Genomic DNA, 18346 nt, shown 5'->3' on the forward strand with positions numbered 1-18346 from the left:
ATACAAGATTGAGTTACATAAAGAGTTACTGTTTTCAGTATACATATGACTCATTAAACTAAAGTTGTGAATTACTGTACCACTGCACAATTAACAAAAATAGCAAATCCAATTAATATTAAATACTATTTAAACCTAACAATGAACTTATAGAATTATAACTTCACCTATACAAAAGGAATGTACACAAATGTTACAAAACATAATGAGAGTAGCTAATACTATATCTGTCTCTTCAAAACAAGAATACAGTAAATGCTTGAAAAAGTTTCTTGCTGACTTTTGTATATTTACTTTTTCCACCAAAAAACAAAAACAGCAAAGAAACCAGAAAAAAATTTTTTTTTTGCCTTTTAGTACTAATCATTATCAATATCCACTAATTTCTATAAACTTCTTGTGCTGGTGACAGGATTTGTAATTTTTCTTGTTTTTCCGCACTCAAAGGATGGACAAATAGGTCCTTATTTCCATCATCCTTTTCCCTTTCCCTTTCCCTTTCCCTTCCCCACCCTTCCCTTCCATAAATAGACAGGAAAGTTACCTTAGAAAATTGCAAATTTTGAAGTATAATGGGTTGAATTAATGACAATATCAGATATTGAAAAATAATTTTTGCTTAACCAGCACCCAAAATACACATTGATGAGATAATACTTTCTTCCAACTGCAAAGTTTAGTTCCAATTCCTTCAAGGCCACATGAATAAACTACTCATTTTTATGTTATTAAATGGCACATTTCATAAGCAATTTAAACCCTTCTCAGCAGCAAAATAAAACTCATTATTTAGGTTAAACTAAAGCTTTACAGATAATTTACTTAAAAGTTGCAAGCATTTTAAAAATAAAGACACTATCACATATTCCATCAGACTTTTCTTGACAAAGAGATTTCATCTTTTTCTCTATTCCTTAACAAACCCTGATGTGGTTTGTGAAGGAATCATCTGTAAAACAAAGAATCTCAAATATTAAACATACCAAAAATATGACAATTTTTTTTGTGAAAGTGACTATCTAAAAAAAATCAAATCAGCACATACTTTAATCAATCTGAAAATAAAGATGTACTAAAGCATATCTCATTTTATCTTCAGTCTTTTTAGATTTTTATTTTTTATACTTTTTGCAATGGCTCAAGATGGAAGTGATTTACAAAAAATTCAACATAAGTCACAATTCTAAACAGGTCAGAACATGTTATTACATTTCATCAGAATTAAAATCCCTACAAATTGGACATTTTGTGAAATTAGAACATCAAGCAGTTTTTTCATTAAAAATGTCAATGACCGCTGTCCCAAACAGAATTAAAGCATAAGTAGTCAAATGAACTGAAATATCACTGGAAAAATCACACACACACACACACACACACACACACACACACACACACACACACACACACACACACAGCCATCTTTGAGAAAAATTATTTTGAACTATGGGATTGACTGAATATACTGTTTGAACTCATTTTCTCTTTACAAAAAAAAAAAAAAAAACTTAATGCCTACGATGACATCTATATTAAAATGACTTCTATGTCACTGTCCTGATATATGAAATTTCCATTATTAGTAATCACATTTATTAACAACCTGTACTTCTATAATGAATCTCTGAATTCAGTAATGCTCCAAAGAACTATGAGGGAGGCAAAAATAAAGCAGAATCTAATCTGAAAACAAGAATTACTGAGGAAAACAAAAACCTCTGTGTTTGCAAAGACTTGCAAAATAGTTATATAGCCACTTCAGAATAAAACAATTCAGAATTTTGGTTTCCTGCTGATTGACGATGCATGTTAAATGCAATGACATTTAAAAAAAAATAGACATGAAAAATACAAGCTAAAATCTAATATGGAATTAACCTACATTATGGTTAATAACAGAAAACAATCCTAATATTTATAGCAGCCCACTATGCGTCATTTCATTGTCTGAAAAAGTAGTAAAAATTCTGCCTGAAATCTCCTGCATTTCTCAAACCAATTAAAATGAAACTTCAAGATGAAATAACAGAAATGGCAATGGTCTAGCCTATTCTGGCAGTTTTCCTATATAAGACAATCTCAAAGTTTACCACAAAACTTTAAAAGGTATTCAAATACTTTTTAGCACTTTGCTTTTAAAAGAGAGAGGGGGGGGGGAGAGGGAGGAAGAGAGAGAAGGAGAGAGAGAGAGAGAAGGAGAGAGAGAGAGAGAGAGAGAGAGAGAGAGAGAGAGAGAGAGAGAGAGAGAACTCCACTGTAACAATAATACTATTAACAATGTAAGCAATATGAGAAAATGCCATGCCTTTTATTCTGTGTATAATTGATGCTCAGGAATAAAAACACAACAAAAAAAGAAGTACCCACAATATGGTATTTGTTGAAAGCCTCTTAGCTATTAGTAAAGTGGAAGCTAAATTAAAAACTTTTGTTGTCATATGACATAGATCTCCTAATCTCTAATTTGTTTCAACTTCCAGTTTATAAAGACAAATAATAGGAAGCATTTCATCCAAAGGGTTGGTGAAATATTATGTTGTATAAAAAAAAAGAATACAATTAAAAAATTTTTTTTAAAAGGCTAACACCACATTTGCTGAAATTTGGGAATGTCTTATCTCTTCTAAAGAAACTGATACTAGTTGTAGAGCTATTGTAAAATCTGTCAATCAACCATATAACTGTTTCTCTCTATGCAAAGCATGTCTGCTTTAGCACTGTCTTTCAATTTTCATAATCTGTTTTCAGTATGACATTATAAGGTAAAACTGGAAATTTAATAAGAGAAATCAAAACTTTTCTTATTGTGATGTCAGATTATTTAAAGCACCTTTATAATGTTCAACAGCGAGTTCTCCCTAAGATACAAATAAAATTAAATGAAATCTTAGAAATAGGGGAAAAATCATTTGCAAAGCCAAGGGGATGTTTACTTATATACACTTTCTCTCACATATACACTTTCACTCCAACATAAACTGGCAAAATTGGCAAATAACATGTTTTACGTGATCAAAGATTATGAAATCTATCACTTCTGGTGTTTGTAGCAACTTTAAAATTTTAATGTATCTGCTCTTTAATAAATTTTGTTGTTCCATTTCAAGCAGTTACAGTAGGAAGTTTGATAGTATTTTAACTATGAAAAATAAACTATGATTTAAAAAGATTGGCCAAATGACAAATTTTTCCAGAAGAAAAAACTAGTTTTAATCTTATTGATAAGTGGTGTCAAATTAGTAATTAATACTATTTTTTCCCAAAGGGGCACATATGTTGCAAAATTGCAGCAGGTAAAAGTGTTATAAATTTTATTAGCTGGCTAAATTCTATTAACAGCCATCTCAGTAATAAAAGAGTATTCAATAAATCACAAATGCATTTTTTAGCAGCACTATTGGACACAATGAAAATCCTGCAAGACAAAGTCAAGCTTCATCATCAGACTTTCCTTCATATACCAATTTCTCACTCTGAATACAACACATGGATAGAAGAATAAATGAAGATAATATTCCAATACAGATTACAAAGATATGAACTAGATTATCATAATGTATATAGATATATCACAAATAACTCAAAAAAGGTTATTTATTCACTTTCAACTATGCTAACAATATTAATGTTTGCTAGTTACATTTTATCCTGTATACATATCTTTTCACTCAAAAAGAGGAATTAAATGTACAGTGGCTGGATTTGTTTTATGCATTTTCCAAGATCCAACAAAATAGAGTTTTGCATCTCTCCTCATCAGAAGCCTTCTCCATCATTTCATAATATTTCAGAACTGCCTGCAAGAGGTCTCCCACTTTCCATTCTTTCTCCCGTACTCTTTTGGAAAGCTAAAAACAAAAGAACAAAAATAACCCAGAATTAACCAAAAATCTAATAATTACGAGATATTCTAAAAACACATTTTTAAAATTACTATGAACCCCACTGTGATGCAGTACTCAATATCAACTAAGTTTCCCTCAAGCCACACACTTTTTCTTGATGGTCGCTAGAAGTAAAGTAAGGGCCCTGTGCTTTAAATGGAGACACAACTACAAATATCTGGCACTTCAAAAACTGGTGCAAAGGTTTCATAGAACAGCAAATTCTCATTCTAAAGAACTGTCACATGCTCAATTAAGTACAAGAAATCATAATAAAAATTGCCAAATCTTAATAAAGACATGGGGATCTTCCTTTCACAACACAATGTGAGTGTGAAAGAGAACACCTGATGTTCAATTGAAACATGATTTTCCAATTTAGGAAACTTCCATGGTAATTAATGTAAAATATGATTAGATGTAAAGTAATAAAAATCCAATTCCACATTGTCATTGTTTTCATTTCTACTGGAGGGAAGTTTAAAAATCTGCTGAGTGAGAGTCTTTTGGAACCTAATCACTAAAGGAAAGTGTATATAGGTCACACTCTATTTTAATAAATAGGACTCCTTTCTTTTTTCCATACAAACAAAGTCAGATTGGTAAAAGGAGAATTTTTAGAGATAAACCTCAGAATAGTCTTTGTTAGTCATTTGTGGGGCTGCTCTTTAAATGTTCTCAGGGATTTATCTACTGTTTCTATTATTCATTCCCTCTGCCACAAGAAAGCAGAAAGTAAGGAAAAACATTTATTAGGAGTCTCCTATGAGCCAGACACTGGGCTAAGCACTTTACAAACATTACCTCACTTGATTCTTACAATTCTATGAGACAGGAACTATTATCACCTTTCCACCACAGTTACAGAAACTGGCAGACAGTTCAGTGACTTGCACAAAACCACACAGCTAGCTAAGTATCTGAAGCTGTATGTGAATATAGGTCTCCCTAATTCCAGGAAAAGTGCTCTACCTATAGCACCTCCTAACTACCTCTAGGCCACCCATCTTGTTCCTGTTTTTTCAACATAACCCTAACAGTCCTATGCAAACATCAAAAATTGAAAAATGTAAAATACTACAAACAATACCTGTTTTTAAAAGGTATATTGATATGTGTATATTTAATCACAGATTTGTTTTATTAATCATTATTTTTAACTTTCTGTGGATATTCGCCTATCTTTTCATACAGTGCTTTCCTACACAGCTATATGTGCATTGTAAAATACACTATATTTTTGCCCTTCCCATTTTTCTTTTTTGATGTCATCAAAATAGATAGAAATCAAAAATGAAATACATTTATGATGTTAAGCACCCTTCTATTTAATTACTGCTATGAAATACTATTAAAATAACAAATACTTTAAACCAAGAAGTATAAGAAATAGACAAGCAAAGAAAATGATGTTAAAGGTATTAAAACCCATGAATACTACCATTTTTCCCCACTGAATGCTTCAAGGAAATTCCATACCAAAACTCAATCAATATGATTTTTTTTAAATTTCACTTATACTTAAAATGCTGATGAGAGGAAACTGATTGTTAACAATAGATGGGCAAAGCAAATAAAAATCACCCCTCTCAAAAGTTAGCATGCAAATTATGTGAAAGCTGTTAAGCCCTTGAAGTTTGGTCTTGATGAATTTTTACTAACCCAATAGTCAATTTGTTTCAGTTAACTTGGAGCTGTATCAAAAAGTAATGAAAGAGAGACAAATTATTAACCACTGAATCATTTTAGAAGTTTGTTCAACATATCCTAAAACAAAGCAGGTTTGATATTTAAAATGGACTATATATTTTTTTGCATGAAAATTTGTAATTTTATAATTTATTTTAAATAACTTATTCTTTTTAACAGGACTTGGTTTAAATATCTGTGTGCATGATGTATGTATGTGTGTGTGTGTATGAGTGTACACAAGCAGCTATGTCCATGCTCATGTATGTGCGTATATACACCTAAAAGTATTTCTCTGAGTGGTACATGTATCTTCTCTAGTTGATCACAAGAAAGGCAAAGATACTAATTCTTTAAAAACTAAGCATTCTCAAAACCTACACATCCTCACAGATCTTTATACCTATTAACTCTGCCTTAAATATGCCTATGATATAATTCCTAAATTATAACTTTATTGTAATGAAAAATAACTTATGCCACACTGTAATCATAAACAATAAACTTCTTTTCTACTAAACAGCAAAATTAATTGGTCTTAAATTATTTGGGGAAAAAATGACACACACAAAAAAGAAGTATTTTCTAAAAGATAGAAACAGTCAACCTAGAATGCAAGGTCTATAATATCAAAACATGCTTCAATAGCACAGGAAGTTCATGAAATTTGATCATTAAGATAGTGGTATTCAAATGGGTCTTCAAGTAAGGAAATGATATACTATAATATTCAAAATTCTACTTCTAATGAGGTAAACTATAAAGCTAATGGCTTCAACATAAACTCATCAGATTGACCCAAGTCCTGCCATCTACATCATTAATTTATCACAGATTCAAATGTTAATTATATTCTTGATAAATAAAATTAACTGCAGTTAACTTAAGCTCCTTGACTCTTGTTTCATAGCAAACCTAATTGAGATATAGAATAATAGACACCATTACCAAAATATGACAATAGAGAATCAATAGATGGGTAATACTGACAAAGTGTGCATATCTCTTAACAGCACTCACCAGCATGAATTCTTTCTTTGCAGAGTCATGAAAATAAAGTTGTTCCACATCTGCCTCTGAGGCAGCAAGCCATTGAAGGGCAAGCCTCAGTTGAGGATCCACAACACATGGAGCCATATCAATATTTACTATTAATAGTTTCTTCCCAATTTCCTCCAAACCTAATATTTAAAACAAAACAATCAAAAGGTGAAACACATCAACCAAACTCAAATCACTGTATTTTCCAAATATTGATAAGAAGGTTCTATTTCCTCTGATTTAAAAAAATATGGGAATCTATTTTTAATTGTACCATAAAAGTGCAAATCTCACAAATGATAGTATTTCTTTTAAACTAGCAGAAAATTTAACTCCATTATACATGTCTTCTGCGACACATTATAAATATATACTTCTGAAGTTTTAAACAGGTAGTCTAGAATGCTATGAATAATATAATCAATGTTTAAAAGTTATAACTCTAAGTCATATAAGTCAAAGAAAAAGTCACCAAATGTCCTAATTTCTTAAAAAAATGAATCTGAAATACATATATACATGTGTATTACACATATGTATATACGAATTTTAAAAAACCACAAAGCAGATTTCTTTTTTACAAGTATAGGGAATTTATATTGCACAGAACTAGTCCCTGTTAATTCGAAACATCTATGTTTCAAATGGGCTTAAATCATAGATAAAACAAATTATTTTTATTCACAGAACACCTTGAATACACAGAACAATTATTTATACAATTAGCAAATAAATTAATTACATATTGAGGGAGGAAGGAGAAAATGCCCAGGAAATTAACATCCTAGAAGAAAAATACTCAGCAATATCTTATCCAAGAATTTAAAAATATAGATTTTAAATTGCTGAGTAAAAAAACAAGTCCAAATTCTTCCATTAACTAGTTCCAGAATCCACTAACTAGTTCTGTGACCTTGGAAGAATCATTTAATATGATGAGGCCAGTTATCTCATTTATAAAATGAAGAGATATGGGGCTAGTTTGTTTCCACCTCTAAATGTTACAATGCTAAATATACAGTGATATACACACATATACATCATGAACACAGTCAGAATTTTAGTGCTACATGGGACAGATTATCTAGTCTTAATTTCATAAATGAGGAAAATGAAACTCTGGTGGATTATGAATTGCCTAAAATTGAACCAAAACAGTTATTACTTAATGAAGAAGTAATAATCTAAATTTAGTACTTAAATATCAAAAAGTGATACATATGCAATAGGACTAGAGCTCAATATCTCTTGGTCCCCAGTCTTGGATTTTTTCCCATTAAATCAGACTGAAGACCAAACAAATGAATAAATAACTAGGCAAATAGACCAGGGTATAACAGATGCGACAGACACTCTAACTTTATTACAACAGTTACAAAGGGGGAAAAAGTATAAAAGAAATCTAATAATAATAATAATTTTAATAAGACTAACTATATAATAAAATCTTAATTAACTAGAATATAGTAAAAATAATCAATTGGAAAATTTCTGTCAAGTCTATATAAAAAGAGAAATAACCCTCTCTCACCACATATATACAAACTACTTTAAAAGATTTAAGAAAAAATATTATAAAACTTGGCTCAGAAAGAATAAATCATGGTTCAGAAAAAATAAATAATAAATTATATATCTATTCTACTATATTATCAAAACTGACATTTATAATGACTACAGAGACACACTAAAAGATCCTCCCCAAAAAACCTCAATTATGTTCATTGTATTATAATCTAAGACAAGAAACAGATTTTTAAATACTTTCAACAATGACTAAACTAAAAAAGTTTTCTGATTGTCACTCCTAAATTTCAACAAATTAAAATACCCAATTTCCTATATAGTAGGCATACAGAAGGCATTAGAGTAAGAGTCTGTGAAGGAGTATAATAGCTCACATTTGTATTGCATTTCTTTTTCTAGTTACATAACACAATTATACAGTCCCTATTATCCTTGGACACACAACTAATAAGAATTATTGCGAGGATTCATACCTAGGTCTAACTCCAGCAACTCCTCTGATAATAGGACTCTTTACCCAAGTCAATAACTCCCCCAAATTGTTTCTGTTTCTGCTATTCACCCAAATGTTTAATCCCTGGATTTCCTCGCAACAGTGTATCTTTCTTAGTAATGATCCAACTTAGTGACCTATCAACACCACAACTTATGACCACTTCCCATATTATTTCTTCTTAACAAGGATTAGAGTCATATCCTAATCACAAATTTATAAGGTGTAAGGTTTTTTAGCTATGAAGTCTTAATGATACCTTTAAGATGAAATCTGACTCTCTGTATTAGGATATTCAGGTGACCCTGATTGTGAGCCATATTTCTGCCAATAGGTATAAACAGCTTTTCTTAGATTTTGTTTCCTATGAATTTCTGGTTGTGTCTGCTATTCTTCTTTCTATACAGTACTCTTTTGATTAAATTTACCAGACAAGTACTTTTGTTATTCCTTTATCACAGTAGGAATGAAAAAAAATATATGTATATATGCTGACATGAAAATGTAATTAACTTCAAAAAGTTATACTCCAAAACTATAACAAAAAATGGCTCATTTACCTGAAAAGTTAGCACTCCTCTAAAAAAGCAGCATCAAGTATCCACAGAATATGGGTTATATAAGTAAAATAAATATTTGACTATTTTCTAAAATAAAAGTATGTGGAGAAATGGAGGAATTAAGCTAGGTAATCATTTTTGCTATCATTTATAAGCTGAAATTCTTAAGTTGGAAACTAACGTCTTTTTATTATATTTTTATCTTCTGATTAAAAATAAAAGGCCAAGCTAACATTACGCCACAATTATTATAAAATATTATGCCTCTGTGGTAGATTTCTAGAATTTAAGGGAAATTTCCACAGTTTGAACAAAATACTATGTGAACTATGATTATACTTAAAAAGAAAATCAAATAAATCTCAATTATTTTAGGGCATATAATACTTTATTACTTTAGCAAGTACTTAAGCAATTTCAGAAAAAACTTAAAATTACATATGTGATATTCAACCGAAACTATTTGATATGATACTGAATGATTAACTTGTCATAAAGAATACATGAACTCAAAAAATATCTTAAGAAATGGGAGATTAGTAGATGTGAAAGTATTCTATAAAATATTATGTGACATACAATGCTAAATATTTTTAGTTAAGATCCATTACCTTCTATAACATGTTTATGTTCTTCATCTTTATCATCTGTTCCATCACTGTATTTTGAAATAAAAAGGCAAATATTAATAAAACTTTTACCAGCAATATACAAAGTCAATTCCAAAACACATGAATGTGAAAATGTTAAGGTACACAATGTTTAAAAAAGAATCAAGAAACAATTAAAAGGAAGCTTTGCTTCTCACACCATTTCATGTTAAAATCTGCCAATAGATTCCAAAGGATAAGTAATCAGTGACTCAGAAATCCTACCTTAATCTAAAAATATCCAAGTAATTTTAGACATAGAATTCAAATGCAAAAATAGTCTACAATAGTTGTCTTAGACATAAGCTCTTAAAAGACAAGTCTTGAGTTTCTCTTAGATGCTTAGTAATTCATGCCATGATGATTTATGCAGGCATTCAATACATAATAACATTAATATTTCTCTTTAAAGTTCATTTTTCTTATACTTGAGATCATCCCTACCAACTAAAACCCACATGAACTGAAGACAAAAAAAAAAAAAAAAAAAAGAAAAGAAAAGAAAAAAAAAAGAAAAAGAAAACAGAAATCCTGTAGGAAGCAAGCTCTTCTTTAGGAAATAATAATTGATAGATTAAAAAGAGAATAAGCAGAGCATGCAAAAAATTAACTTACTTTATAATTAGATGTCATTCACACTTGATATAGCCATATCTCACCAAATATAAGTTCATTAGGCAGTATCATGCCAAGATTAGGAGAAAAGGATGTTGATATTTTATGTGCATGGGTAACACACATTCATTTATAAGTATAATTTCATGCATTAGTGATGAAAAACTCATCTGTTTAAATTTCTGGACTAGACCAACCTGTCTGATGTTGGAAAGGATAAATTCTCCTCATACATATCTCCTTCTAAACCAAGACTGCTCCAGCTACTGCTGTTACCATTACTGCCAGAGAAGAAGAGAACAGAGCTGAACTAGAAAATGAACAGTAGATCTAAACAGATCCTGCCTTAATATTAAGGCATTCAGATTCTGTCCTTAAAATACAATGAGAGGCAGAGGCAGCTAGGTGGCACTGTGGATAGAGCACTGGGCCTGGATTCAGCAAGACCTGGGTTCAAATTCTGCGTCAGACTACGTGACCCTGAACAAGTCATTTAGTCTCTGTTTACCATAGTTTCTCATCTAGAAAATGAGAATAATAACAGCACTCACCTCAGAGTTCTTGTAAGGATCAAATGAAATAATATTTATAAAGCACTCAGCAAAGTACCACACAGTAGATACTATATAAAGATTTATTCCTTCCTCCACTCCAACCCTCCAATAATATTTTGCCACTGTCAAAACTGATGGGAGTGTCAAGCAGACTGCAGCGGGGGGTTCCCCATTACTTGATACTTTTCCAGTGAATACAAATGACACATAATAGAACAGCAAATGAAAGAACTTTAAGTAACAGGTTCCATAGAGAACAAATACACTTCGGACAAATGTGTAAAAAAAAAAAAACAAAAAAAAAACCATCTTCAAAGAAAGGATGGTTTAGAAAAGGGGGGGGGCAGCTACTAAGGTAGTTTAAAGTAAAAACTCCTTTATGATATATAGTGCTGTTTGTTTTTTATGCTGTTTATGTACTTTTATATAGACAGTACTGTAATTTATATGGTAAAAGTACTGTAATTAGAAAAGCAAACTTCAATTCCTATTTTACATGTAAATTAAGAGGTAAATGGTGACAATAGCATTTCAAGAGTAAAAGAAGTCTGATAAAAATGAAATCACAAATGAATGTAGCCCATCTAATAAACAATTACTGTAGTTTTTGGGTTGGCTAGTCTTTAATATGAAACAGATCATTTGTTACATCTACATGCCTGCTACCTAATCAAAAGTAAAAGAAAAAAATTTGCAGTGGCCATTTCTAAACAGTAAAATAATTGTATTCTAAAACTGCAGCAAAGCAACTTCAAACAAAATGGCAACTGCACTTAGAAATAAAATTAAATGCAATTCCTTACAGAAACTGATAACATGCAACCTTAAAATTTGAGTAATTAAAATAATGTTAGTTTGCAATAAGCAGTTATAAAACATTACTCAATGTAAATGAGATTACAAAAGATATTACTTTAAATTACAATAATTTCTAAATGTACTTTATTTCTAAAAACACGAATAGCTTACATATTTAAATAAAGCTGCACAATTAATTATATAATCTAACTATTCTAAACCTTTCAAATTAGCTTTCTTGTAATTTTTAAGCAACTCTATTAACTTTCATCTGCTAATTGGTACTATAAAGAAGTATATACTAACATCACTGTACAATAAAAAAAAAATTCTTCAATGCCAAGTATCATGGGAATACACTTCACACTTTTCCTCTCTAAGTAGAGCCTAAAGTTTCAAAAAGTTTCTTAGAGGTGTCCCACACAAAGCTGACACTAACTTTTTACTTAATTAAAACCCTCATATTTTTCATGCTGGGATACCCCCCATATGTATTTGTATCAATGTTGCTTTTAACTTAATCTTTCCAATTTATTAGTTTCCATACTAGATCTGTATCATTCAAATTAAAAAAAAAACTGGATAAACTTCCAGTTCCATTTAAAGTACTGGTAAAAATAATGAATAAGAAGCAATAATAAGAGGCTTTCTGGTATACCTCTGGAGATTTTCCATATTGTTCACTGATATCTGTGAGCATCTTGTTCAAACACAAGTCTACATGTCAAATGCCTTGCTCAAAGCAAGTCGTTGGGCTTTCTAAAGATGACTAATAAGCAATATTACAAGAAATAAAACCACATATGGAATGAATACATTTTATCATATGGCTTCAAGAAATAATAGTGGTTTTCACTGGTATAGTAAACTATGATCAGATACACCATTGGCTAAATTCAGTATCAATCAGACTTTTGGGAAACAAAGTGCTAAAACAAACATCAATATTTAAAAATGCAATTCAACTTCACTAGGGTTTATTTTGGCTGTGACAGAGAAATAAATATATATATATATATACATTTATTAAATGTTTATTATTTAAGGTCCACTCCTAGGCTCTGTTTTGACAGGAGAGTCTCTGGCTCAGACAATTTATTTTATGAGATCTCTCAGCAATGCTTCTTTTCACTCCTGAATCCACTGTTTTTCTACCTCTTCCACAGTAGCCTTTTCCTTCCCTTACCCCCATTTATCTGAACAATAAATATAAAAAAGTGAGAATTTTCTTATACAAGTTTTATGTCTATATTATATGGTAATAGATTTTGAAATTTATGCCTAAGAGGTGATGAAAAACAACAATTCTTAGAGGAGTTACAAAAGATAGTACAGAAAGTACACCTCTAAGTATGACAAAGTGGCAAGAGTTTGGGCCAAGAGTTTATTGAATCCATCAGTTTCTCAGGCAAACATCAAGAAACAATAGTATCAAGAGAGAAATTTTATGTTGTAAATGAAAATCTATAAACATAAAATTTCAAACTACTTCCATTTTTAGAATTATAATAAAATTACTGAAAAAAGATCAAGCAAGCCAATAAAGAAATTATTTAAATGAAACATAAAATTCCTAGGAAAAATATGTTTTTCTGAGAGGTATAATAATAAAAACAAAGAATAACTATTATTTACTATTATTTTTACTATTATTTATTTTTTTAATATTTTTTACAATCTAGTATCAAAAAGTATGTTTTAGTCAGTATTTCATGGATTTTTAATCAGGAATATTCTTTATGCAAAGTTATAAATTAGAAGTAAAATTTTAAAATATTACATAAAATATTATGAGAGAAGTTAGGTATGATACAAGCACCCTCTGCTGTTCAAAATCATACTTGATTTTATAATGATTATAGTTTTGCAACTTGAATAATATAAAGGTTATATAAAGATTGATTTGACCACTTTATATGTTAATTTGCAAACTTTTTCAGCTTAACTGTTTTATGATACTTTTTTTCCTATTTTCTTCTTCTTTCAGCTCTAACTCTGGGATCTTTTGAACAAGGGATGCAGAGCACTTATGCACATGTGCACATGTACACACACACACACACACACACACACACAGAAGAAAAATTAGATTATTTGGTCTAGACCTATAATTTCATCAATAGGGAATTCCCAATTTGGAAACTCCCTCCACAAATGTAAATAAGCCACTCACCTACAAATTATGTTTTAAGAGTAGGACACCGAGTTGACCCAAATACCCAGCTAATATTTGTCAGAGGAAGGACTTGAATTCAGGTCTTCCTTTCTCCAAGACAGGACCCTTTAGTCATTATGTCCTGCTAAATTTTTAAAGTCTATGAATAGGCTTTTTAAAAGATTATAAAAAGAATATATATATTTTTAAACTCAAAATTATTTATAGTAGAATTTATAGTATTTGCAGTTAATATTTACAATTTTATGTCTTCTAAAGTCCTCAAATATAAAATCTTTTCTTTATATGTTGTCTAAAATATCTCTTACTGTAACATTACCTAAATATGATAAAGTAAACACATTATGCACTATAAAACTGATTAAATGATGACAAATATTTCAATGCTGTTTTACTATTATACACTGCATATTTCACATCTAATTTCTTTGATTTATATAAAAAAATTAAACATTTTATCCTATACAATATTAATTACTGAAATGGCACTTTTCACCTCATACCACAAAAGTGATTAATGAGATTTTATTTTAATTACATGATTTGCTTAGTTATTGCTACTAGTACTAGTACTAGTACTACTACCTACTACTATACTTGATTTTCTGAAGAACCCTTTATTCCACACAGTGCATTTCCTCTATTTTCAATAAATACTTGTTATAAGAAATAACACCATATTTAAAATTTAGAGACATGTTTGTCATCTATAAGGTTAAGGTGTAAAGATTTTCTATAATGGGCCTACAAGGAAGTATGTAGGGCCAAACAAACTAGATAATTATATGCATACGCTAAATTTCAGTTACCTGTCACTGAGATGAAGAAAACTGCTGCTCTCGTCCTGATGGTCATCTTCGAAACTTAGATTGGACCAACTACTGTCATCACCAATACTCAGACTCATCTGCTGACTACCAACAGAATCAATTGACTGAAATCCTTCTTTTCCTATTGAACTAAACAGAAATTTGAATCAACATATCATTCATTCTATATTATATTTCTGCACCAATTCAATGAGAAAATGAATAGAAATACAAAAACGCAAATGACTTGGGAAAGAAATGTCAAGCTATCTAACCTATTATACTATTTCTGATATTAGGTCAATTCCTAAGAACTTGAAGGATATACTACAAGCACCTCTAACTTTACCTTAAAAGCTTTCTCTATAATTCATAAATTATCAAATTCCTTTTTAAATTAATTTCCGCTTCCTACTGGCAATACTAAACAGGATAAAAAGAGGGGGAAAGAGAAAGATTTGTCAGACTAGATGATTTCTAGGATTTCTTTCCTCCATCTAATAATTTATAATTTCTGTTTTGTATTTCCAAGGTTTCTTCAATTATAAAAGAGGAAGCTTTTCACTATTTTTCACTTGTACTACCTTTTCCAAGCTTTATGAAGAAATAGTAAATATATTTTAAGTTCCACATAAATGTATGCTATCAATAATATTAGAACTAATAATGTAAACTATCTTAAACAACATCATGCTTTAAGAACTACTTCTCAATTCAAAGATTCCAAAATTTGGTAATGAAGTCCATTTTCACATAATACTCCCTCTGATTTCATAACCTTTTTTCATATTCCCTTACTAGCAACTGTCTTTTCTAAATGAAAGGATCATATTTTTTTTTCTTTTAAATCTATTTGTACATGAAAGTCCTGTCATCCTTTTGATCATTTAATCTTCCTTCTCGAAATTTTTTTCTGATTCTGCTCTTTCTGGTTTCTTTTGTATTAATGTATTAACTATTTTGTGTAAGAGCAGAATACAACTTTTGTGTTTTGTGTCTTATACATTTCTCATAAATACCTTACATTGTGCTGACATTTTAGCTAAAATGAACAGTGGATTGGCGGTTTCAAAGTAGAGTCAATAATGAGAGAGTTAGGCAATGTAGTGGATTGTATTGACCTAGATTCAGGAAAACATGAATTCAAATTTGATTGAAGAAAATTATTAGCTATGTGATTCTGGGCAATTCACATAATTTCAGTTTTCTCATCTGTAAAATAAGAGATGTTATAACAATAGCACTGACTTTCCTGGATTGTTGTGAGGATAAAATGATATAATATTTATAAAGCTCTCTGTAAACCTTATAGAACTATTTGAATAAGTTATTATTATTATTAACAATAATCATTATAACTGATATTTCAAAATACGATTTAAATTTTCTCCCTCTAAAAGACTTTGCCAACACTAAACTGAACATTGATAATTGAGTTTCTCTCAAAAGTTTAAATTAATCTGCCAGGATAAATAAAGGGAAGAACAAGTAAAAAGCCCAGATGCTATAAGCTGTGCAATAAAACTAGTTGTAATTTTTTAAAATTAGAAAAGGAAGCTACTTTCTTTCCCCCAAAAAAACAGAATCCATAAAAGCCTCTGCTACTGTACAGGCATGGGATAGAGACAGAGGGCTATGGGTAAATAACATTACATATAGTGCCAATTTTTTTTGAAATATTGGTTAATTTTGATAACTTATTTTTAATTCTATTTTAAAGGACTATTCTTTGAAGGAAGAAATCAATTCAAAATGTACTTACTATATAAACAAAAGATATCAACCAAAATTTATTTTGCAAAAATTATGCTTATACTAGTAAGCTCTTACAACCAGCTTCCCTTTTCTTTTTGCCTTTTTTTCATCACTAGGGAGGATTTGAAAACAATTATTCTAAAAATGTGAAAGCCAATACATAATAACTTGTCCATAAAACTGAAACAATTTAGAATGAATACAGAACTATAAACTGAAACACAAGCATACCACAAAAGCTTACATTTGTCAAGTGTTTCTTCAGTTCTGCTTTTTAAAGAAATTTTTCCATTAGAAAGGAATTAAAAGTAAGTCAAGAAACACTTATTCAGAACCTACTATGTGCTGGTTGTAGAGGCCCAAAAATGAAAAATGTCACAACCTCAAGGACCTTAACAATATTACTAGTAGGTATGGCATGTATACAAATGATAAATAAATATTACATAAATGTAACAGGGTCAAAGAAGAGCTCCAGAGAGTACTCTAAGAAAACATGGAAAATAATTTTCAGCTGATGGGATCAGGGATGGATTTGTGGCAAAATAGCAGCCAAATAGATCCAGAAAATGAAACTGATTTTTTCAGGCAAAAACAAAAAGGGAATGTATTCTAGGCAATGTAGAATATTGACATGCTATCTATCTCTCATGAGGGTGAGGGAAAGCATGAAGGTCAGGAAACACTTAAAATAGTCCAATGTGACTAGAATATATATATATATGTATATATATATATATATCTATATCTATATATCTATCTATATCTATATATCTATATATAAATATATAGATATATAGATATAGATAGATAGATAGATAGATATATTAAGTAAAGGGAAATCGTATGAAACAAGGTTAAATCAGTAGGGAATTATCAGATTGTAGCATACTTTTAAGGTCAAGTAAAATTTTTTCTATTTTATTTTATAAACAATAGGATTCTTCTAAAGTTTTCTGAATAAGAGTGACTGTGTGAAGGATATACCAGAAAAAGGACTGGTGGCAAAGAAACCAGATAATGAAACTATTACAATAGTCTAGTCAATAATGACTATTTTGATAAAAATCTCAGAAATTTTCTAGTATATTTGGCCTTAGAAATGTTATTGCTATTATTTCAAGCAGTAAAACTGCCTCAGAACACATAATTCTTCCTTAAATCTTCTTAGAAAACTAAGTTTGATCTCTCTTTTGACTCAAATTGTTATATTGTATATGTATTGAACATATATGTATGTATCCTATATATCTTATACTTTTTTTAATATTATGTCAACTAAACCTCCAGTAAAGTGCCATTTCCTTGAAAGCAAAGTCAGTGTCATTTTTCACCCTCATATCCCCAGAACTGGATACAGTGCCTTATACATTATTTTTTAAAAAATGTTTCCTGAATTGAACTGAAACTCTTAAATAAAAAAGCAGGGGAAAAAAAGTACTGCTGAATTGTAAAGTTCTAAGATGTTAGAGCATCTTAACTCAATCTTTTTATCTAACAAAATTATGGAAAATTGGAGTTGGAAGAGACCTGAGACACTATCTAGACCAAGCTAATACAAACCAGAACAGGCATCTCCTTCTACACATTCCCAAAAAAGACTAATCCAGGTTCTGCTTCAAGAATTAATTATATTAAGAACTCATCTTCCCAAAGCAATGCCCTCCAATTTTCAGACAGTTCTAATTATTAGGCACTTTCCCCCACCTTTTATGAAGCAAAAATCTCTATTTCCTAGGGGTCTAACATGAAGAGGTCTTTCTTGAGAGTCATCTAATCCAATACTCTCATCTAA

General features: G+C 30.1%; 1 protein-coding gene across 5 annotated transcripts in view; it reads right to left on the bottom strand.

Moving 5' to 3' along the window:
• Positions 1 to 1087: 1087 nt before the first annotated feature.
• Positions 1088 to 18346, bottom strand: part of AKAP11 (A-kinase anchoring protein 11) — a 63062-nt gene continuing 45803 nt past the window's right edge. For 4 of the 5 annotated variants that reach the window (XM_074299178.1, XM_074299176.1, XM_074299177.1 and 1 more), the window contains 5 exons: positions 14797 to 14946; positions 10657 to 10740; positions 9806 to 9852; positions 6594 to 6754; positions 1088 to 3848 (listed from right to left, as the gene is read on the bottom strand). In XM_074299178.1, the coding sequence (XP_074155279.1) occupies positions 3708 to 3848; positions 6594 to 6754; positions 9806 to 9852; positions 10657 to 10740; positions 14797 to 14946 (583 nt within the window). In that variant the 3' untranslated portion in view covers positions 1088 to 3707. The remainder of the gene's footprint in view (positions 3849 to 6593; positions 6755 to 9805; positions 9853 to 10656; positions 10741 to 14796; positions 14947 to 18346) is intronic. The other variant, XM_074299180.1, reaches the window with a different exon arrangement.

The sequence above is a fragment of the Sminthopsis crassicaudata genome, chromosome 3 (assembly GCF_048593235.1).
Source record: "Sminthopsis crassicaudata isolate SCR6 chromosome 3, ASM4859323v1, whole genome shotgun sequence".
In the NCBI taxonomy this organism is placed as follows: Eukaryota; Metazoa; Chordata; class Mammalia; order Dasyuromorphia; family Dasyuridae; genus Sminthopsis; species Sminthopsis crassicaudata.